At 41.3% G+C, this 22,846-nt stretch overlaps 1 protein-coding gene across 1 annotated transcript; it reads left to right on the top strand.

Annotated features, from left to right (window-relative positions):
• The first annotated feature begins 876 nt into the window (after window positions 1–876).
• LIX1L (limb and CNS expressed 1 like) lies at window positions 877–21,780 on the top strand. Its single transcript, XM_043456774.1, has 6 exons — window positions 877–1,273; window positions 8,750–8,913; window positions 12,019–12,159; window positions 17,315–17,410; window positions 17,971–18,048; window positions 19,111–21,780. Exons 1-6 carry the CDS (start codon window positions 982–984, stop codon window positions 19,351–19,353), a joined length of 1,014 nt encoding a protein of 337 aa, XP_043312709.1. The 5' UTR covers window positions 877–981; the 3' UTR covers window positions 19,354–21,780.
• The last annotated feature ends 1,066 nt before the right edge of the window (window positions 21,781–22,846 follow it).

Genomic DNA, 22,846 nt, shown 5'->3' with positions numbered 1-22,846 from the left:
TGTGTATGTGTGTGCATGTGTGTAGTATGTGTGTAAGAGTAACAGTAATTGGAGGAACCCAGCCTGAAAGGTTCTATGAACAAAGGTACCTGTCTTAATTTGCCCCCTGGACCTTTCAGCTTGCTGGTTTTCTTCCTATACTCTAACTCTTCCTTGCTATAACAATAGGTAAGGGAGCAATTCTGTTTCTTCCTTCAACTTAGAATTGGTGAAATCAGAAAATTACCCAACTATGCGTTATAACAAAAAGATTAAAATATTGGAAATCAGAAGACCTATTGTCTAAACCCTCCTTTGCTACCTCCTGGCTATTTAATTTTGGACAATATATCTAGCCTGTCAGTTTCCTTATCCATAAGATAATAAAATCTAGTTAGTGATTGCAATTATTAGATAAGACAATTCACTAAAGTACATTGTATAGTGTCTGACGTACAGTAAGTATGTGCTCATTAAATTTCAGTATCTTTCCTTCCTTTAGCTCCACTATCAACTGCATATGATCTTGAACAAGTCATATCACTTCTCTGAGTCACTTACCTCATCTACAATATGAAATGAAGTGATCGGACCAAGACTAAGAATCTACTCATTCTGTCTACAATTCTCCCCAGTCATGCATCCAGCCCCCCCTTTTTTCCCCCTCTAGCCTCGCCCTTTGAGTCTGGCCCGCTTTCTAGTACTCGAAAAGATGCGCCAGAGCTAAGCTTCTCCAGGGTAGCGGGTATCGCTTTTTCTCTTTGTAATTGGTTGCTCAGAACCTCCGCCCTCAATAATTTGCCTATGGTGGAGGGGCAGCCGGCCAGCTCCCGCCCCATCTCTGGTGATTGGCATAGGACTTGGCTCGTCCCCGCCCCCGTTTGACTGACGGCTGGGCTCCGGCACCTCCTTCAGTCCCTGGGCGCTCACTGGCGGGGGCGGCTGGGACCGTTAGCTCGCCAGGCTGGCAGGCTCCGGGCCGCTACTCCACTGGCGGCCGGGATGGAGACCTTGCGAGCGCAGCGACTGCAGCCCGGAGTGGGCACCAGCGGGAGGGGCACTCTGCGAGCGCTTCGGCCCGGAGTGACTGGGGCCGCGGCTGCCACCGCCACACCCCCAGCGGGCCCCCCGCCGGCCCCGCCGCCCCCCGCACCGCCCCCGCCGCCTCTGCTTCTGTCCGGGGCCGCCGGGCTGCCGCTGCCCCCAGGCGCCGCAGGCAGCCCTGTGGTACTGCGGGAGGCCGTGGAGGCCGTGGTGAGAAGCTTCGCCAAACACACGCAGGGCTATGGCCGAGGTGAGTCTGCGGGGTCTGGCCTCCTCCGGGACACCCTCTCTGTAAGAGGGCTTTGCTCCCACAGTCCTCTGGATCGCTTTTCCTGGCTCAGAGCCCTCACATGCATTTCCTTTTGGGGAGTTTCCTTCAGGGCTACACACACACAGACACGCACACGCACAGACGCGCATATTCATACACACGTTTAAACCTCTCACCCCTCCCCTTTATTGAGTTACTACTATATTCTCCAGGGACCCGTTTTTACAGATGTAGCCTTCTTTTCTTCCCAGTCTTTTCCTCTTTAGAAATGGACTTCCTCCTGTAGCTTAGTGCTTTAACATCTCTCTGCGTTTACACACCAGTCCCCATTGTGTGGGATCCTATCCTTTATCTCAGAACCAAGACGTTTCTCAACCACATCCTCTCAGTCTTTCTCCTGTGATCTCAGCAATTCCTGGGCTCCCGGCTAATTTACTCTATCTCCTTAACCTTGACTTTTAAATTCTTTTCTTACTTATGTCACTCTGAGATTTCCAGTGCAACTTCAGATTTACTGGGGAATTAGGCAGGGCTTTCACAAGCCACCTGTAAATTGTGCTTTTAAATTTGGACCCCTGCCAGCTTCCTATGACTTAGTGCCCTACTTCGGTGTCTTTTTAAGTATGGAGCCTCACACAACTCCAGCCTCTCTGTCTGTCTGGCTCTGTTTTCCTGGCCCTTGCCCAGGAACTGAGGATAAATCCCAGGCCTTGGCTCTCTCAATGTTAAGTTCAGTGGAAATGAGCCAGACAGAAACCCTATTTCCTTTAGAAATCTTCATCTTAAAGATGCGTAATTTCCCGGGTTTCTGAAAAGGGAGCTGTGAGGATTTTCTTTGTTGTTTGTGTTTAACCAGCGCAGCATGTCATGAGTTTGAGTTCCAAGATTTATAGTGTAAAAAGAAATATATAGTAAGGGGTGTGGGGTACAGAATTCAGGCCTGAAATTTCTGAGACATCATTTCTCTCTGCATGGTTAAGTCCTGCTTGACCTGGAAGTGACTGTATCTCTAACTTTCTAGTTTATCTCTTTAGTACAGAGGAAGGTTACAGGGCTTTCTTTATAGATAGTAATGACTTTTTTTTTCTTCCTGAGAAAGTGCAGTGAGAAGAGCACACACAAAGGCTTTGGAGTCAGACAAGTCTGGATTAAATTCCAGATTAAATCTCTGTCACTTGCCAGCTATGTCTCTGTGGAAGAGACTTAACTTCACTGAGCTTTGATTTTCTTTGGAATTATTGTCTCAATAAATGATATATTGCACCTGACAGATATAATGGGTACTTTAAAAATGATAAATATCCTCTCAAGTTTATTGGTTCATTTCTTTGGGAAGAACACATATTTTCTCCCACTGTTAAATCCTAACAGTGTAAAACCAATGATTCCTATGAAAACATTTTAAGATCTGTTTTGCTTTATTTGCACAATGATACATTTCCCATCAGTTTCCCTTTGTTCTTCATTTTGAACTGCTACCAAAGGGCTGGCACTCTGCTAGGTGCTTGGAATACAAATGCATATTATCTTGAAATGCATCATGAGGGAATTTAATTGTTTTTTCTAGTTTAACTCCTAGATTTAACAGGGCACTGTAATGGAATTGCTATTAGTTATTGTCCTGTTACTTCAGGCCTCTTTTAAATTGAGACCAAGGGAAGGTCTTTGCTTCTGAGCATAGGAGTAGCAACCCTAAATCTGATGCCTTCTTCCTAGAATCTTATAGGTGTTTATTAAAATTATAGAGGAGTGACAATTTTTTTTGTCTGTGTTACCTCAAGAGGCTCTGGTTTAAACTGAGCATCCTGTAAAAACTTTTCCATTTCCTTAGAAAAAAATGAGGGTGAGGGTACAAGGGAATTATACTGACAAAGAACAACCAGTTAGCATTCAGACTCTTCAGCAGTTCAGTCCTCCAGCTTGCCTACCTCCCACCACAGTCCTTCTCGTTATTCTTGAGTTTCTCATTTCCAGTCTGGGTGTCCAGCCAGTACTTTGGGAAAGTTTGGCAGATAGTTCAGCTTCAGGCAAGCAGAATCTCTGCCGATTTGGCTCAGAAGACTTTCACCACATGGAATCACTTACTCTGCTTCAATTAATAGGCAAAACTGCCACTGGCCTGTGTCCACACACCCTTGTGACTGATGGCATGGTATTTGGGGGCTGGCTGTATTCCCCTGCATATAATTTACTTTAGTCTTTGCCCAGACCAGTCCTCAATCCAGCAATGCTTTATTGGATTATCTTCAATTCAAATCTTTCATCTTCCTCCTGAGTGCTCCAAATTCACCTTCCAGACATGGTCTTTAGATTTACCTTCACTCCTGTAGGCTCTCAGCATTAGATTGTTCTGTTATCTCACTTATTTGTCCTATATCTCTCCCTGCAGTCCCCACCCAAGATGCACACCTAGCTCAGTATGCTGTAGGTTCTTAACCAGTTTAGTGCACAGGATTTGGAATCAGAGAATCTGGCCCTGTCAAATAGTGTCTGTGTGATCTTGGATAAATTAGTTTCTCTCTCTAGGCCTCACCTGTTCTATTCATTCAGTTAAGGAATATTTATTGATCACCAGGGGTGAACAAGACACTCAGTCCCTATCTTCATGGAGCTCACAGACCACTTTATAGAGCATGTGTGAGAATTAATGATGCAATAAAACAGGACAATACAGCAGAAAGAGGATTGGTTTGGGAGGCAAACAAACATTGGTTCTAAATTCTGGTTCTGCCACTGTGGTCTGTTTCCTAACTTGTTCACCATTTGTACAGTGGGTATTACAATGCCTATCTTAATAGTTTTACGTGGATTAAATGAATGCATGCAGCAGCTAGTTAGTACTCAGTGGGTCGTTGCTATTATTACGCATGTGGAATACTTTGAAAACTGTGCATTTGATAGGTACTGTTAGCATTACCATTTTATTTACCCCTTTTCCACATGGCATAGAGACCCCTTCTTCTAATGACTCACAGCTGGTAATCTCTAATCTGGCACAATTGCCTGAACAACCAAGTTGCTTTCCTTGATCTGTAACTTCTGTGTTACCCTCTTCAAACCTACCTTTTAAAAAAAAATTATTGCTGTCCCATGGGACTTTCCTGGTGGTCCAGTGGCTAAGACTTCTCACTTCCAACACAGGGAACCAGGCTTTGATCCCTGGTCAGGGAACTAGATTCCCACATGCTGCAACTAAAGATCCTCTGCAGCCAAATAAATTAAAAAAAAAATTGCTATCCTTTTATTATTACATATTGTTACATGATTGGAAATTCAGCCCAGCTACTCCACTAGGCTGAACAAATGAATCTTATGTGGTATTTTCTGTTTAGTTGTTCCTTTTCCTCAGAATAATAGACAGCTTCTTTGTTCTAAGTGACTATGTAGTTATTAATAAAATGATTGGTCTGGATATTTCCAATGTTTGAAATGTAGGATTAGACCCTGTATTCGTTTCCTGTGGCTGCTCTAACAAATTATCACACACTTAGCTTAAAACAGAAGAAATTTATTCTCTCACAGTTCTAAAGCCCCGAAGTTAAAAATCAGTATCACTGGGTCACAGTCCAGGCGTCACAGCAGGCCTGTGTGCCCTGCAGAGGCTCTAGGGGAGAATCTGTTTCTTTGCCTCTTCCAGCTTCTGGTGCTATCAGAATTCCCTGGCTTGTGACAACACCATTCTAATCTCTGCCTCCATCTTCCTGCTGCTTTCTCCTCTTCTGTTTTTCATCAAGTCTCCTTCCCTAAGGACCCCTGGGTTTATATTTAGGACGCACCAAGATAATCCATGATAATTTCTCCATCTCAGATCCCTAACTTAATCACATCTGCAAAATCTTTGCCACATAAGGTAACATTCACAGGTTCCAAGGATTAGGACATGAACCTCTTGGCAGGCACATTATTCCACTTACCATAGTCTTCTCCCAAAGTCACTGTCACTTTTCAATCCCTCCCTTCTGGAGACTGTGCCCTGTGGGCTATTCAGGGGTACCTTCTACAAACTGAATTAGGAAAAGTCAGGTGAAATATTGTTAACCAGTTTCCATATCTTCATAGTAACATGAATTAAGCCAGGCCACACTATTCTTACCATCTTGTACGATCAGAGAGAACCTTCTCACTCACTTAATTTCGTTATCTGTTTATCCATGCTGCCCCACTATAAAATTGTTTATTTTTATAAAATTTTTTATTATAGTTTCATGTGTTGTTTTAGTATTTTTACTCTGGTGTATGTGCACTCTGTCTCTCTTACCGCTTAGACATTCATCTAATATTTTATCTCCTAAGGGAAAAACTGAAAGTATTCTCTTTCATGTTGTTGTTCAAAATTATGGTACAAGCACTTAAATGTTCTTCACTACCTTGGTCTTTCCTGTCCCTTTCAGCCCAGCATCTATTAGTTACCTCAAAAACCAATTGTAGCTGTCAGATGTGTATGTCTCAGTAATTGCTACCCTTATACCTCACTGTCCTTTAGCCATCCTTATGTAAACCATTATATCCATGGTTTGTCACTGAAAATCCTCCGATAAAAGCTATGAGCATTCTCCTACACATGCACATGCACACACACACAAATACTCATATGCACACACACACAGAAACATGCTTAATTTTACTTAGAGTTTTAAAGGTCTTGTGAACCCCTATGAAGTTCAACCATGGACTGGACTTTGGACCCTGGGTTAAGATTCCCAAGTTGGAAAAAACATTGGCATCAGGTTCTGCTCCAGCTATGTGACCTCAACCAAGTCACTTACCCTTCCTTAGCCTGAGATAGACTAGATAATCTCTGAAGTCCCTTTTAGCTCTAGAAATGAATGAGCTTCATGGGCTTCCCTGGTGGTTCAGATGTAAAGAATCTGCCTGCAATGCGGGAGACCCAAGTTTGATCCCTAGCCAGGGAAGATGCCCTAGACTAGGAAATGGGAGGGAGGATTCAACATTCTTGCCTCGAGAATTTCATGGACAGAGGAGCCTGGTGGGCTACATGGGATCGCAAAGGGCTGGACACGACTGAGCAACTAACACTTATGAGCATTTTCAAATGCAGATCACAATTCATTGCCTTTTTCCCTGATCATTTGCCCAATTTCTCATTTCATACTCACATTTCTGAAATAAGACTCCTCATTTCATTTGGCTTTGAGTAATCATTAAAAAAAAGTCCTAAAATTTTTTTTAAAAAGTCCTATAGTCTGTGCCAAAAGGGATTTAACTGGATATAGAATGGTCATATGCTTTTTAATAGGACCTTCCCCATTATAGCAGTCTTCTCCCCTTCCTCTTTATTTCAATATTCTCCTTGTTGTTTGCATGTCAGGGGACTTGTCACCCAACACGTTGTGCTAGATTGCCTCAAAGAGGGAACTGAGCCTGAAAAGATCTCAATGAAAAGAACTAAGGTGGCTAAGCTTTCTGGTCAGCAATGACCTCTGAAGAGTCCCTGCTAAAACTAAGGGTGGGGAAGAGAAAGTTTTCTTTTCATGCTGTCTTTTAATGGGAGAATGAACATTTTAAAAAGTCAGTTAAACATAGGGTATTTGTTAAGAGCTTATGCTGCTTTTCTTTTTTTTTTTTTTCTTATGCTGCTTTTCAAACCCTGGTTGGTACATGGAGTGCTTGCTTCAGTTGCAGAGCAGCTAAGTTATTCTTGTCCACTATATTTTGAACACCTTCCTGGCAGGAAATTTATGTTACTCGTCTTGGCATCTCTAATGTCTGGAACAGAGCTGTGCACCAGTTGAGTGCTCAACATTTTGCTTAGTGTGTGTGTGGCAGCCATGAAAGTGTGCTGGTTCATATCTGGTGCTGCAGGGAGCATAACTGACTGACAGTCTTAAACTGCTGTCCCCTCTGAGCTCATCACCATGTTTGCATTGAGGCCATACCGCCTGCAGGCTGCTGTCTGTGACTGAGCGCAGCAGGGGTGCTAACTCAGGCACATCCGGAGATGTGGGATTCCTTTGGCTTGAGTACCTGGCCGAACCTTTCTTGGAACTGTGCTGCAGTCTGAGACTCTCATATCCACACTTCCTGCCTTCCTTCTCTCCTTCCACAGGTGTCAGACCTTGAACCTGGTCTGAAGGCTCTCCCTTCTCCTTCTTCCTCCCCAACAAATCTCTTGGATTTCTGACCCATCTTGGTGTCTTCTCCTTGTCAGACCTTAACTCACATAATATAGTAGAATTAACAAGTCCTTGTTGTAACAAAGGGTGGAGAGTGGTCATGGAAGATATTGGTGAATGTGTATGATAATTTATTGTTATGAGGCTTTTAGTTAAAGCCACTTGAAATTTTGGAACCCTAGAGTCAAAGAGATCCTTTCCAAAGGCAAACTGATTTTATCCCACCGTCCATTTAAAAATCTTTCAGTAGCTTCCCATTGTTCCAGGATAAAGCCAGTATTCTAACATGAACCATCACATCTGACCTGATCTAGCCCTGGCTTTTTTTTTTTTTTTTTTTCTTGCAACCTCATCTTGCATTATATTACCCCTCACTGTCTCTTTTCTGGCCACACTAGTCCCCTTATTCATTGTACTTCCTGCTGCTGCAGAGCCGTTGTCCATGCTGTTTCTTCTGTTCAGAGCACTTTTCTCTCACCTTTTTACCTAGTGATACTTATATCCGAGCTTAAATATTACCTTGTCAGGGTAGCTTTCTTGGACCTTCTTAATTAGGTCACATGTTCCTACATTTCCCACCATTTACCACTCCTTTATAGCATTTATCTCAGTTGTAGTTTTTAATTTGTTTGAGATTATTTGGTTAATCTCTCTCTCCCTGTTTAGACTGTAAGCTGCAAGGGAAAAGGAACAGGGTTTTGCTCATGATTGTAGCCTAGCACCAGCACACAGTCTAGCACACAGTAGGTACTCGATAATTTTTGTGGAATAATTGAATCTAGGTATTAGGGGATGTGGGGAACTGTCCTGGAATACAGTGTCGAGTCTGGAGTTTGATTTTACCCTATTTACAACTAATTACTATGTGTGAGAGCTGGACCGTAAAGAAGGCAGAATGCCAAAGAATTGATGCCTTTGAACTGTGGTGCTGGAGAAGACTCCTGAAAGTCCTCTGGACAGCAAGGAGACCAAACCAGTCAATCCTAAAGGAAATTGACCCTGAATATTCATTGGAAGGACTGATGCTGAAGCTGAAGCTCCAATACTTTGGCCACCTAATGTGAAGAGCCAACTCATTGGAAAAGACCCTGATGCTGGGAAAGATTGAAGGCAGGAGGAGAAGGGGACAACAGAGGATGAGATGGTTGGCTGGCATCACCAACTCAATGGACATGGGTTTAAATGCTTCTAAATGGTGATAGGTGGGGATCTTAGAGGGGGTAGTCTCTTCATGTAAGTACAGGTTACAGATAGTGTATTGAAGCAGAGCACCATTTGGAAGCATTCTTATTGCTGAACTTAACTACTTCTCTTTTTATAGTGAATGTGGTGGAGGCACTTCAGGAATTCTGGCAGATGAAACAGTCACGAGGGGCTGACTTGAAGAATGGGGCCCTAGTGGTTTATGAGATGGTTCCCGCCAACAGTCCTCCCTATGTCTGCTATGTCACCCTGCCTGGGGGAAGTTGCTTTGGGAGTTTCCAGGTAAGAGCCGGGAGGCAAATGCAGCAGAGATAAATGCGTAGGTGCTAGTAGTGGCTTTCTCTATCACTTTGGTCATTAAATCTCTGTCCAAAGGTCACCTGTTTGAAGACTTGGACCAGTTCTGGGTAAATTATTCTAATAAGCATCTGAGGCTCATTTGACCAGAAAACAACCTTTGTAGCATGCTTTTCTTTTTAGTGTGTGTGCTAAGTCACTTCAGTCGTGCCTGACTCTTTGAGATCCAGTGGAGCCTGCCAAGCTCTGCTGTTCATGAGATTCTCCAGATAAGAATACTGGAATGGGTTGTCATGCCCTCCTCCAGTGGGTTTGAGGGTTTATTTATTTATTTATTTTTTAATTGAAAGATAATTGCTTTACAGAATTTTGTTGTTTTCTGTCAGATGGGCTTGAGTTTTGAAAGCTGAAAGAAAAGCAAACTATAGCACCTAACTCATGTTCTGATCTGGCTTTCCAGTTTCCTACTGTCTCTTTTTGAGGACATAGGTTAATATCCATCGCCCACACTACTTTTTCATAGGCTATGGCCAAGGAAAGCAGTGTTTGAGTTCTCCAAGAAATCAAAGGAGAAGGACTATGTATGGTGGAAATAGTGCTCATCTAAGAGTTAGCAGATCCAAATTCTCATTCCCCTGACTGCCAGCGGGGCAAGTCAAGTAATTTCTATGGGCCTCGGTTTCTCCATTTATAACATGAAGGAGATAGAGTAGATTATTTCTAGCCAGTATTTCTGGTACTGCCATTCTACAATTATATAAAAGACTTGTATATGATGATGAAAAGAGTTGATGCTATTATAGGGTAACAAGAAATTTGACCAGTGTGAATATTATCAACAAAGATGAATTTTTCACATTGCAGACAGGAGAGTAGCTTCCTGAAATGTCAACTTAGAGCCTGAATAGGAATTTAGGGAGGAGACTAGACACTGCAAGGAGATCCAACCAGTTCATACTAAAGGAGATCAGTCCTGGGTGTTCATTGGAAGGACTGATGTTGAAGCTGAAACTCCAGTACTTTGGCCACCTCATGCGAAGAACTGACTCTTGAAAAGACCCTGATGCTGGGAAAGATTGAGGGCAAGAGGAGAAGTGGACAACAGAGGATGAGATGATTGGATGGCATCACCAACTCGATGGACATGGGTTTGGGTGGACTCCGGGAGTTGGTGATGGAGAGGGAGGCCTGGCGTGCTGCGGTTCATGGGGTCGTGAAAGTCGGACACAACTGAGCAACTGAACTGAACTGAACTAGACACTTTTGTTCTGTTTTCTGTGTGACTTGAATAACCCTTAGACAAAGTTATACCCTCCGCTATGTGCTTCCATAGCACCTTGAACTTCCAGTATCAAATCACTTACCACAACATATTGTTATTGAGTGTTTCTCTCTCCTAGTGGACTATGCTCTACAGTGGCAGAGATAGTGTCAGTCTTCTTTCTTATTCAGTTTTAAATCTCTACTGTCCAACTCAGTGCCCAGCACAGAATAGACATTTAATAAATCTGTTACACAAATAAGTGCCATTGTAGCTCAGTTGCAGTCTCAAATAGAAACTGTCCAAAGGGAGCTTCATTTCAAATTGGGTGACTAAAATGTTTCTCTCAGAACCCCAGCCATTTCAGAGAAATAAATATGTGCCCAAGGTAACTAATGTTTATCTTTTGCTTCTAGAAAATAAGATCTTTCCTTACTTCTCCTACCTCATCATACCGTTAATAAAGATGTAATAATCTTATGGTGATGCCCCAAGTGAGTGGAAGTCGCTCAGTCGTGTCCAACTCTTTGAGACCCCATGGGCAGTCCAGTCCATGGAATTCTCCAGGGCAGAATACTGGAGTGGATAGCCTTTCCCTTCTCCAGGATGCCCCAAACCGGGCCATTATAGTAACTCAATTTCTGTTATTTCCTGAAAGAGTAGAATTATCTCTCTTGGCCTCTTTTAGCTTATCTTTTATATCCACTTTGGCAGGTGAGATTTCTCCTGGTGGTTTTCTTCATAGATGATTTTTCAGAAAGAGCACCATATAGTAGAATGGGCAGCAGGCTAATAAATAGTGAGAGAAGTGGAAACAGAAACTGAATAAGCAAGAAGCTGTAGGATTAATGTACCAAACTCCACATGTTGCCTCAGAGAGACCTGTCAGCTAAAGGAAATTGGGAATTACTGAAATTAAGGATGGTTAAGTAGCAAACATAATCTGGTCTACTTTTTAAAATTACATCACATTCTTTCTTTTCTCTTATCCTAATCGTAAATGTCAAAGGGCATAGAGGCCTTTGAAACAGCCAGTAAAAATGAATTTTAAAGGTGGCTAGGGATCTGAAGTTGAGTGATTCAAGACTTTCGAAAATCAGACTTTCTTTTTGATACATATGTTGGATACAATATAAAAACATGAGTTAATTTTTAAGTTTTTATTGTTTTCCTCAAGTCAGCTTTCCTTTCCCTAGCTACCTCTCTTCTCTTTGCCTCTGCTGGGAGGGGGTGGGGGAAAGACTATAAAATCCTTACTCCATTCACGGATAGTTCCCTGGCTCATTGCATTACTGGGGAAACTGCCTGCACATAGCTAAGGGTAAAGTCCAAGAATCCCAGATGGGTGCTTCGGATAGAGACTAGAGGGCTCCTCTGCAGAAGTAGCCTAGATACAGCTTTGTTCTAATCTTAGGTTATATAGAGGGATAAAAAAAAAACTTGCCCGTCGACAGAATTAAAGAACAAGATACAGATTTCTAACAGACTGGCCAGAATCTGGCTTTTGAGTAATTAATTCTGTTGACAGTTTAAACAGAGGTACTTTTTGTATCCAGTGATTATATGCTGACTTCAGCAATCTCCTCCATCCTGCCTTCAATTTGGTATGAGCTACAGCTGTCTCCAGTTCCTTAATGACTCCAGGATGTGGAATCAAACTTGTTTCCAAGTTCCCTGACCATTTTACAATAAAAACTTTGGAGGACATGTAGAACAAACTGACTTTTCCAGAGTATCCAAGTGTTGTCTATGCCAAGTGTTTCCTTCCACTTCTTTCTTCCTCTCTCTCAGATACACATATACACATATTTTCTCTGTTTACTGCCTAGTTTTGCCCCACAAAAGCTGAAGCCCGGCGGAGTGCTGCAAAGATTGCACTAATGAACTCTGTGTTTAATGAACATCCTTCCCGAAGAATCACTGATGAGTTCATTGAGAAGAGTGTCTCTGAGGCCCTGGCATCTTTCAATGTAAGTTACTTGGAGTTGGAAAGGAGGAGAGTGGGGGATGGGAGAATTGGCTGATTGTGAAATCTTGTGTATTACTGGGAAACAGAGCATGAATTCTTGGTTTTCTTTCCTGTCTACATTTCTGTTCTGTTTATTTTCTGTCAGTCCGTTGTATTACATGCTCCAAATGCTTTAGTCTCTAAATCTATGTATGTTTTTGTTATTTTGTCTCTTTCATTATGCCTCTGGTATCTAGAAATCTTTATTTCAAGATTTATGGACTTTTAGAGATATTATAGAATAAAAATTGAACCAGAATTTTGCTTTTCCCAATTTTGGTTTAAGACCTTACTCCCTTTTTCCTTCACTCTTTTTATACAACTGTTTCTATTGTCACTTGTTTCCTGCCTCCATTACTTCATCTTATTAATAAAGAACATGTTACAATATAAGTGTCTTGTCTTTTCATGTTCCTAGGAATGTGGAGGATAATTTATTTACTGTCTTTAAAAAGAACATCTCTTCTTTCAGATGATAATGATAATGATGATAACCATAGCTAATCCTAACTATGTATTTATTTCGTACCAGGGACTATTCTAGGGGATTTATACGTAGTTTATCTCATTTCATCTTCACAACAGCCCTACGAGGTATGGTGGTGGTGGTGGTTTAGTTGCTAAGTCGTGTCCGACTCTTGCGACCCTGTGGACTGTAGCCTGCCAGGCTCCTCTGCCCACTGGATCCTCCAGTCAAGAATACTGGAGTCGGTTGCCATTTCCTTCTCCCAGGGGATCTTCCCAACCCAGGAAATGAACCTGGATCTCCTGCATTACAGGCAGATTCTTTACCAACTGAGCTATGAGGGAAGCCCTCCCTATGAGGTATAAGTACTATTGATACCCCTCTTTTACAGATGAGGAAATTAAAAACATAGAAGTGAAGTTTTGCCTAAAGTAATATAGCTTGTAGATGGTAGAACCAAGACTAGAACCCAAGTCAGCTTACAAACTTTTCTAGCTTAGAGGTACATCTTAAAAATTAGCACTGCCTTCATCCTTCCTCTCAATAGACCATTGATAGGAAGATAAAGTCAGATCAATTTTCTGTTTCTGTTTTCTTTACATTTAAGATGTAATTACATATACTAAACTGCTTCAGTTATCCGTTTTGTAGATTAGTGTTGAACACTTTGACTCATAATCCTTCTGTTACCTAGGACCCATCTGTTTTTCTCCTATTAGTCTTTGCCCCTGTCAAGCAGTGTCTGCAGGGAACAAAACATTTTATATTAATCAAATCAGTTAAAATTTCAAAAGCACATTTTTCAGTCTTAAATCATCTAATGTATCGATATTATAAAATGAAACATCAGTTTGGATTATAGAAAGTAGTGCTTATGAGCATGGGCTCTGAATTTATTTTGAAATTTTGGTTCTACTTGTTATGTGACTTTGAACAAGTTAGTCTTTTCCAGTTTCCTAATCTGTAAAATAGGATAACAGTTATGCCTATCACATAGGATTATTGGATAAAAGAGATTATGTTCCAGCATTTAGCACATGTTATCTGTTTAGGTGCCTTTGGATGCAAATAATAGAAAATCTCACTTCAAATTGACTTAATAAATAAAGGAAGGAAATGTATTACCTAACATGATAAGAAGTCTAGAAGTAGGGCAGATTTCAGGACTGGATGATTCCATGGGTTAAGAATGTCATCATTTAGGACAGTAGCTCCAACCTGGACTTCAAGCCTGAAGACCAGTCCCATTTTAACATAAAGGACGAGTTCTGTCGTCCTATCTGCAGGAGCACACTCTTGGGAGGGTGAAGTGGGGAGACACGCAGGTGCAAAATTTCCTGCAAAATCAGCTGTCTGGGAGTCTAGTCACCAGATCTGAACGAAGCAGACTGTTTTTTTTTTTTGTCTGTACTGGGTCTTCATTGTTGTGCCCAGGCTTTCTCTAGTTGTGGTGATTGTGGGCTGCTCTCTAGTTGTGGTGCGTGGGCTCTTGGCGGGTTAGCTCAGTAGTTATGGTATGTGAGCCCTAGAGCATATGGGCCTCAGTGGTTGTGGAGCACAGGCTTAGTTGCTCCTTAGCATGTGGGATCTTCCTGGACCAGTGATCCAACTGAGCCCCCTGCATTGGCTAGCAGATTCTCAACCACTGGACCACCAGGGAAGTCCAAAGCAGGCTTTAAAACAATTTTTATTTATTTATTTATTTACTTTTGGCTGTGCTGGCTATTTGTTGCTACAGAGGCTTTTCTCTAGTTGCGGTGAGTGGGGGCTACTCTTTAATTACGGTATGTGGGCTTCCCACTGGGGTGGTTTCTCTTGTGGCAGAGTACAGTCTCTAGGGAGCGCTGGGCTTCAGTAGTTGCGGCTCCCAGGCTCTAGAGCACAGTCTCAACAGTTGTGGTGCTTAATTGCTCTGTGGCATGTGGGATCGTCCCGAATCAGGGATCAAACCTGTGTCTCCTCTATTGGTAGGCAGATTCTTTAGCACTGAGCCACGGGAAGCATTAAAGCACACTTTTAACCTGGAGAAAAAAAAAGAGTATCGTCATCTACTGGCCAAAACTCTTTCCATCTCTCCACTCACCCATCCTCTAGATATTGGCTTTGCCCTTGGGCTGACTCCCCTCAGGATACAAGATAGAGACAGAGTTCCATTTGTTAAATACAGAGAAAATGACATTCAGAGAGAAAAAGAGACCATCTTTTCTAGTATCTCCTTAGTAGTAAGGACTCTTTTCCCAAAAGCTCTCCAGCAGACCTTTCCTCTACCACCCATGCCCAGAATTCTCACCTTAAAATCAATTACAGGCAAAAGAGATTAGGATTTACCCACTTGGAGTTAGGATAAAATCATTCTTCCCTGAGGTAATTGGGAGATGAGTAGGTCCTGTAGTATGGAAGAAGTAAATAGACATTGGGTAGGTCACCTGCAGTGTCTGTTAGAAAGTGTTTAAGAAATGTAAACTATTATTATTCTCATGCCACTATTCTTTTTTGATTAACCTCTCAAATTGAGAACTTAGTGGATTTTTCATTAGTACCCCAGTGGAATTCCTTCTCCAAAAAAAATGATTTTCATTTAGCCTTAGCCATGGGTAAAGAGTGATGTCCACATTTTTTGCTTTTAACTTTTGTCCTTTAAAAGTCCTGAATCTGACACTGTATTCTGTCTTCTGACAAATCACCTAGCCTCTGTGGTTCTGAATTTCCTCATTTGTAAAATAAGTAGGTTAAATTAAATTAATTCTAATTCCTTTCCAATTATATTCTAATGTTCCTATCACTAATCAAGTATTCTGTGATTAAATGTCTATTGAATAAATGGAGTTCATTTATAACCTTGCTAGGTGTAGAAGTATCCTATGAGATGGAACTTGCCAATGTTGGGTTGTGCCATTTGGTATACTCCAGATAGTTTACAGATGTGCCGTGATACTGATCCCCTCAACTCTCAGGGGAACTGAGAAAGGCGTGGGGCAGAGGGACTCTGCCCTGCAGCCTCTGCTGGCAGCTGTTCTGTGCTGTATCATGGAGGTGTCGCAGTGAACAATTCTAGATAAGAATGAAGACTCTTCCTTGCTTCAGAGCCCTAAATCCTAATAATGAAAATCACCACCTTTTCCCTCCCATCCTCTAGATTTTCACTTCTAGATCCAAATTTTATGATCTTTGTTTCTCCACAAAGATTTAACCACGCATGGCATGATTATTTCTCACGAGCCACAAAACAAACTGGGTTGATTTTGAGTAGTTCTGACTTCCTGTTGATTCTAGCACAGTGAAGGCAAAGAATGATAATAAACTAGCATGGTATGCTTACTGAGTGCCTGACAGTATTTAAGGTGTGATACATATACAGTAAAACCCCATGATAAAGTATCCCACAATAAACTGAATTTGAATATAACTTGATTGGCTCCTGACCTCTACCTGATTCCTTTGCTCAAAAAGAGCAGTATAAATTTCATATCTTGGGAGTTTGGGGGGGTGTGTGTGGAACTGGCTAGAAAGAGCAGGAAACCTCTTAGAAAGCAAGAGGAGAAAGTTGGATCCCTGTGTTCCCAGTAGTCTCCTGGCCTAATGTTTCTAGATCAGGTTGACAAAAAGGGTCACTAGTAAACCAGGAGATGTCCTCATTTTGGAAGTCCCTGCAAGACTCTGGACCTAGAATTATCTTCAATAATATGAAACCACCACCAAATGGCACAAACCAGAGCCAGTACCAGAATAGATTTGGATTGTGTAACTGGATACCAGGTCCAATATGATAATGCACTTACATTATATGCTTGGAATTGTTAGACTAAATTTATCTTTTTTAAATTTAAATTTTTAAAAGAATATCTTTAATCCTTAAAATAATACTATAAGATAGATCTACGATTATTCTCATTTTACAAATAAGGTAGCTGGGGAACAGAGAGCTTAAATGACTTCACCAAGACCATAAGAGAAGTCCAGTCCATGCTCTTAACTTCTATACTGTATTGTTTTTCATACACTCTAGGCTTACAGGTAGGACAGTGTATCTTAACTCGACCCTGGCAGGGTCATGTCGCCAGTAGAAGACACATGAGGCAAATGTCCAGGATGCCAAACTGCTACCCAGAATTTGCCATGCTTATGACTTTTATAGTCACTCTTTAAAATGCATTTGCTAATTGTCCTCTAGGTTAGTCTATGCTGAACTCACTGTTATTTTAGCTAAATCAAGACTCTCCTCTATGTTTCAGTGCTCTCCCTTTTGTAAAATAGGAAAAATCAGATTGACTTATCTCTGTCACCTAAGTTAAAATGTGTGATGGCTCCAGAGGTCTCTGGATTGTGCTGAGCAGCAGAATAGCCACTAACCACATGTAGCTATTGAGCACTTGAATCGAGATATGCTGTAAGATGAAACAGACACCAGATTTTGAAAATTTAGTATAAGAAAAATAATGCTTCATTAATAAGTTTTACACTAATTATAGTTGAAATAATATTTTAAGTATATTAGGTTAAATAAAATATGCTATTAAAATTAATAATGTTTGTTTTTACTGTAATATGGCAACTAAACATGTGACTTGCATTATATTTCTCCTAGACAGTGCTGCTCAAGGTGATAATCCTGACTGAAAATCTATTGTCTTTTCTTTTACTCTGTTACCAGGGCAACAGGGAGGAAGCTGACAACCCAAATACAGGGATTGGTGCTTTTCGATTCATGTTGGAATCCAACAAGGGCAAGTCAATGTTGGAGTTTCAGGTACTATACTATTCCACCTACTTCCCTGGCTCTGATAACATGGATCAGACTGTATACACACACACAGACACACACATGCACACACACATGCCTCATACTAAGACTCAGATGGAAAGGAAGGGAGAAAAGGTTATAGAATATTTATCAAAATATAAATACCTTCCTTCCCCCAAGGCCTCAAGGACATATCAGAGTTGGTATAAGGCATGCTCCCACAAATAAATTTTGTGAAACTTTCCCCATTTAATTATTTTTAAAGAAACAACATTTAATTGTGTATTTGGGTGCCTCAGGTCTTAGTTGCACCATGCAGGATTTTCACTGTGGCATGTGGGATCTCTTGTTGGGGTGCATGGACTCTCTAGTTGTGGCAAGCAGGCTTAGTTGCTCTGTGGCATGTGGGATCTTAGTTCCCTGACCAGGGATCGAACCTGCATCCCCTTGCATTGCAAGACAGATTCTTAATCACTGGACCACCAGGGAAGTACTCCCCCCCATATTTAATTCTTATGCAACCTCCATATACCACTGTCCTGGCACTTCATATTTTCTTCCTTCAGGAGTTAATGACAGTTTTTCAACTGCTGCACTGGAATGGCAGCCTTAAGGCCATGAGGGAAAGACAGTGCTCTCGGCAGGTAAGAGTTCCTGTGGATGAGGGGAGTCTGGCAGAAGGGCTGTTTTGAGGTGGCTGTTGTGTTATAAAGAAGCAGGTCTACTAGGTTGTGGTAAAAAGCCTCTTGATGAAAGTGAAAGAGAAGAGTGAAAAAGTTGGCTTAAAGCTCAACATTCAGAAAACTAAGGTCATGGCATCTGGTCCCATCACCTCATGGGAAATAGATGGGGAGACAGTGGAAACAGTATCAGACTTTATTTTTGGGGGCTCCAAAATCACTGCAGATGGTGACTGCAGCCATGAAATTAAAAGACGCTTACTCCTTGGAAGGAAAGTTATGACCAACCTAGATAGCGTATTAAAAAGCAGAGACATTACTTTGCCAACAAAGGTCCGTCTGGTCAAGGCTGTGGTTTTTCCAGTGGTCATGTATGGATGTGAGAGTTGGACTGTGAAGAAAGCTGAGTGCCGAAAAATTGATGCTTTTGAACTGTGGTGTTGGAGAAGACTCTTGAGAGTCCCTTGGACTGCAAGGAGATCCAACCAGTTCATCCTGAAGGAGTTAAGTCCTGGGTGTTCATTGGAAGGACTGATGCTGAAGATGAAACTCCAATACTTTGGCCACCTGATGTGAAGAGTTGACTTATTGGAAAAGACCCTGATGGTGGGAGGGATTGGGGGCAGGAGGAGAAGGGGATAGAGGATGAGATGGCTGGATGGCATCACCGACTCGATGGACATGAGCTTGAGTAAACTCCGGGAGTTTGTGATGGACAGGGAGGCCTGGCGAGCTGTGATTCATGGGGTCGCAAAGAGTCGGACACGACGAGCGACTGAACTGAACCAGGTTGTGAGTCTTGAAAGTGTTATGTAAAGTGCCCACTTCATTCCTATAATCTTAACTGTGATTCTTTTACCTGCCTTGCTTCTCCCACCGGGAGGTTTTCCCATAAGACTCTCCTCAGAGGACTCCAGTGCTGACTTTGGTTAGGACTCAAAGGCTGAGAGTTCCTAGTCCCAGTTGGGTTAATGAGGAATGAACGTTTACTTTGTCCGTGACTTTCACATTCCTCTCCCCCTCCAGGAAGTGTTGGCTCATTATTCACACCGAGCCCTAGACGATGATATTCGCCACCAAATGGCATTGGACTGGGTGAGCCGGGAGCAGAGTGTGCCAGGGGCACTGTCTAGAGAGCTGGCCTCTACTGAGCGGGAGCTGGATGAAGCCCGGCTGGCAGGCAAGGAGCTGCGCTTCCACAAGGAGAAGAAAGATATTCTCATGCTGGCTGCTGGGCAGTTGGGCAATATGCATTCCTCCAACTGCTAGGCGTCTACCCACATACTCACATCATCTCCAGGCCCGTTTTTTTGTATGTCCTTTCTAAGACTTAGTGTGATTTCTGTACATACTTTCTCAATTTTATACTTTAAAATATAGATATATATATATGTGTATGTATAAATTCTACACCTAGATTCCTATTTGTTGAGATATCCCTTTTCTTACTTCTAGTTTTTGGATGTAGTTGCTTTTGAAACATATCCACACTGCTTTACAAGAAAAGCAGGCTGTCTTCAGAGCTTTGTGGGCTCTTACACTGCCAGTAACTCTGTGTAGTCATTTCAATAGCACAAAATGACTTACTAGGTGTTCCTGTCTCCTTTTAAAATAACAAGGAGCTTGAATAAGGACTGTGAGCCCCACCCTTATCCTCATTGCTGCTTTCTCTTGGACCAAACAGAGCATGAAAATGAAAACTTTGGCTTTGGTTTTATCTTGAGCTGGGCCTAGTTGGTACCAAGTTGTTCCCTCAGTAACTAGGTTACTTCATAACCTACACCACACCACACTACCACCTTACTCCTCTTCTGCCTACAAACGGTACTTCATTTTAGGGCTTCCTCACTTTATTATTTGAAAGGAAGTGGAGAGCTGGTGGTTTCTTAATTTTAAAATCATTGCTGAGAAGCTTCCCAGGAACAAGAGAGGAATTATAAACACAGTCTGCAGGGGTTTATCACCTGTGTTGCTTCTGGGGCATAGATACCATACCATACCAGAATCTACTGAAGGGGTAAGGGTTGAAGTTACTTATCTTTCAATATTCTCTTTTCACTCCTCCTCCCTGCTCACCAAGCTCAGTTAAGCCCTCCCTGTCTATAGATCTTCCTGCTACAAAGATTGGTAGAAGGTAAAACATATTTCCCTTTCTTAAAAACGTCCTCCCATCACTTTGGTTTTTGGAAACATCTGTCCAATTTGGTGAGGGCTATGTTCCTCCTACTCCCATGAAGTGGCGACTGTTTATGACCTTAGATGTATATAACTAGATTCACATTGGTATTCCTCTTTCCTTTCCTCTTCCTCCAAAATAATTATTAGAGCATGAGCCAGTCAGGAAAATTAGAAGATACTTTGGCATTATGGCACTTCCTAATAGGAACCATGAGAAACTCCAGGAGGGGAAAGAGAATCAATGATCAGCTACTTATGTTTTTAATATGAATACTATTCTCTTCCCCTACCTCTTTCCTGGGTAAAACAGGAGAAAGATGATCTGGAGTATAGCTAAAGCATTCCCCTTTGGGAGAATTTTTTGTACATTTCTCTAAGATATATTTTCTTCTTGTTTCTGTAATCACCTTATACTATATTATAGCTCAGTGCACTTCCTAAACTGAGTTTGGGAAATTTAATATTCCTGCAAATACACTTTCCGTTTAACAATTATACACTTTGCTTTTAGAAATAGGTTAGGAAACAGGCTACACTTTGCACATTTGGATCAGATAGGGAAAAGATGAAAGTCAGCTTTCTTGGTTTTGAAATCATCTTAGTGACCAGTATATATGGGATCAGAGGGTAAGGAATCTAACAACAGTTGTATTAGTACTTGAAAGGGATTTCCTTGAATTCTCCAAGCCCCATCTCTGTATTCTCTTCCATGAAACACATGTAAGGCTGGAGCAGAGGCTCCCTACTTTTAAATAATAAGTGTGTCTATTCAGTTTTTATTTATGTTTATAATCCAGAAATCACAAACCCTCATTTCTCCTTTGCTGTTTTCTCCGGGAAGCGGTGTGAGTTATGGAAAGAACTTGTCTTTGCATCTCCTTGATTATTTTTCTCAAATACCAATCAGTAAGATCCCAAAGAACTTGAGAAAAATTGTTCCCTGATATGTCCACTTTTGGTGTTAAATTTTTACTTATCTTTTTAGTACTCTCTATGTATTTTATATGTATAATTTTATACAATTAAAAATAGATTTTTGTCTAGTGAGCCATATTGACTCTTTCTTGAGACCCATGTATCAGAGAAGTTCTAAAATGACCCTTTCTCTTAAAAAGTTCAAAAAAGAACTTTTCTTAATATTTTTAGGGTGGAAGAAATAAGATTATACTGCTGGGAGATGGCATCTGCTTCCCCATCTCCAGATATTTGAGGAGCCTGAATTTGGTTCTTAACCCTTTCTCCTCAAGTTCTGCCCTTTTCCCCTAGCAGTCACACCCACTGTGGTGGCTTAAACTCTATCAAACATATAATTCTAAAACCTGTTCCTTCCACCTCAACCTCTTTTGAGTTTTTACATCTGTATTTCCACATGTTGCACATTACCACCTGAATGACACACGCTCTTTGCTCTTATCTAAAATAAAATCCATTTCTCCATACATGCTCCTCTTTGACTCCCGTTACTGAAATTACTGCCCAGCAATCTAAGCTAGAACCTCAATTCTCCTTGAGATCCTTCAAAAAAAAAAAAAGAGATCCTTCAATTCCTCTTTGCCATCATCTAATCAATCACTTACTGTTGAGTCTACCCATATATAAACTTCCTATTTTGTCCATATCTACTGTCTTCGTTCATTCCTTTAGCATCTCAGGACGGGACCACTGCAACAGCTTCCTAATTATCTCTACTTTCATTCTTCACATCCTCTACATTACTATCAGATTTATTTCTAAAATACTTATCACTGTACTACTCCCCTACTTAAACTATCATCTAGCTATGTTTACCTTTAGCAGCACTTCCTAAAGTTTTATATGTGAACCCTTGGCATTATCTGACAAGATTTTAGGTGGTAGATGGCCAAATATTTTTCATTTTTACTAGTTATGCTTTTATCTGAATTTGTAATAGAAAAATATGGTCTCCACTGATGGCAGTGATATTTAAATAGTATAAATTTGTTTGGGGCTTCCCTGATAGCTCAATGGTAAAGAATCCTACCTGCAATGTGGAAGACCCAGGTTCAGTTCCTGGGTTGGGAAGATCCCCTGGAGGAGGGCATGGCAACCCACTCCAGTACTCTTGCCTGGAGAATTCCATGGACAGAGGAGCCTGGGGTTGCAAAGAGGTGGACACGACTAAGCAACTAAGCACAGCACAGCAGGTAAATTTAAAATGCCAGTCTATTTAAGGAAAAAGACAAATCAAAAATAGTATGGTGGCTACTTGCAAATGTTAAAAATTATGAATACTAAAATATTGAATTAGAAAAATTTCTTGCCTATAGGGTACGTTAAAAATTTTTAGCATGACATACAGTTTGACCCTAAACTGTATTTCCAACTTTGTTTCCTAATTAGACAGCATCAAGCATAAAAATTTTCTTGCCCTCCTGATATTCATTGGATATGTATTTAGCAATTGTCTACTATGAATCAGGCACTGGTCTGAACCTTGAGGATATAGTTGTAAATAACAGTCTCTGCCAATGAGAAAGACAGACAATAAACAAACTAGAAAGTAAACAAAGTAATTCAAGATTTGATTTTAAGTTCTGTGAAGGAAGTAAGAGTGAAGGATAAA

The sequence above is a fragment of the Cervus canadensis genome, chromosome 2, assembly GCF_019320065.1.
Source record: "Cervus canadensis isolate Bull #8, Minnesota chromosome 2, ASM1932006v1, whole genome shotgun sequence".
Lineage (NCBI taxonomy): Eukaryota > Metazoa > Chordata > Mammalia > Artiodactyla > Cervidae > Cervus > Cervus canadensis.
The sequence above is the reverse complement of the archived record's forward strand: the minus strand, read 5'-3'. Positions and strand labels throughout refer to the sequence as shown.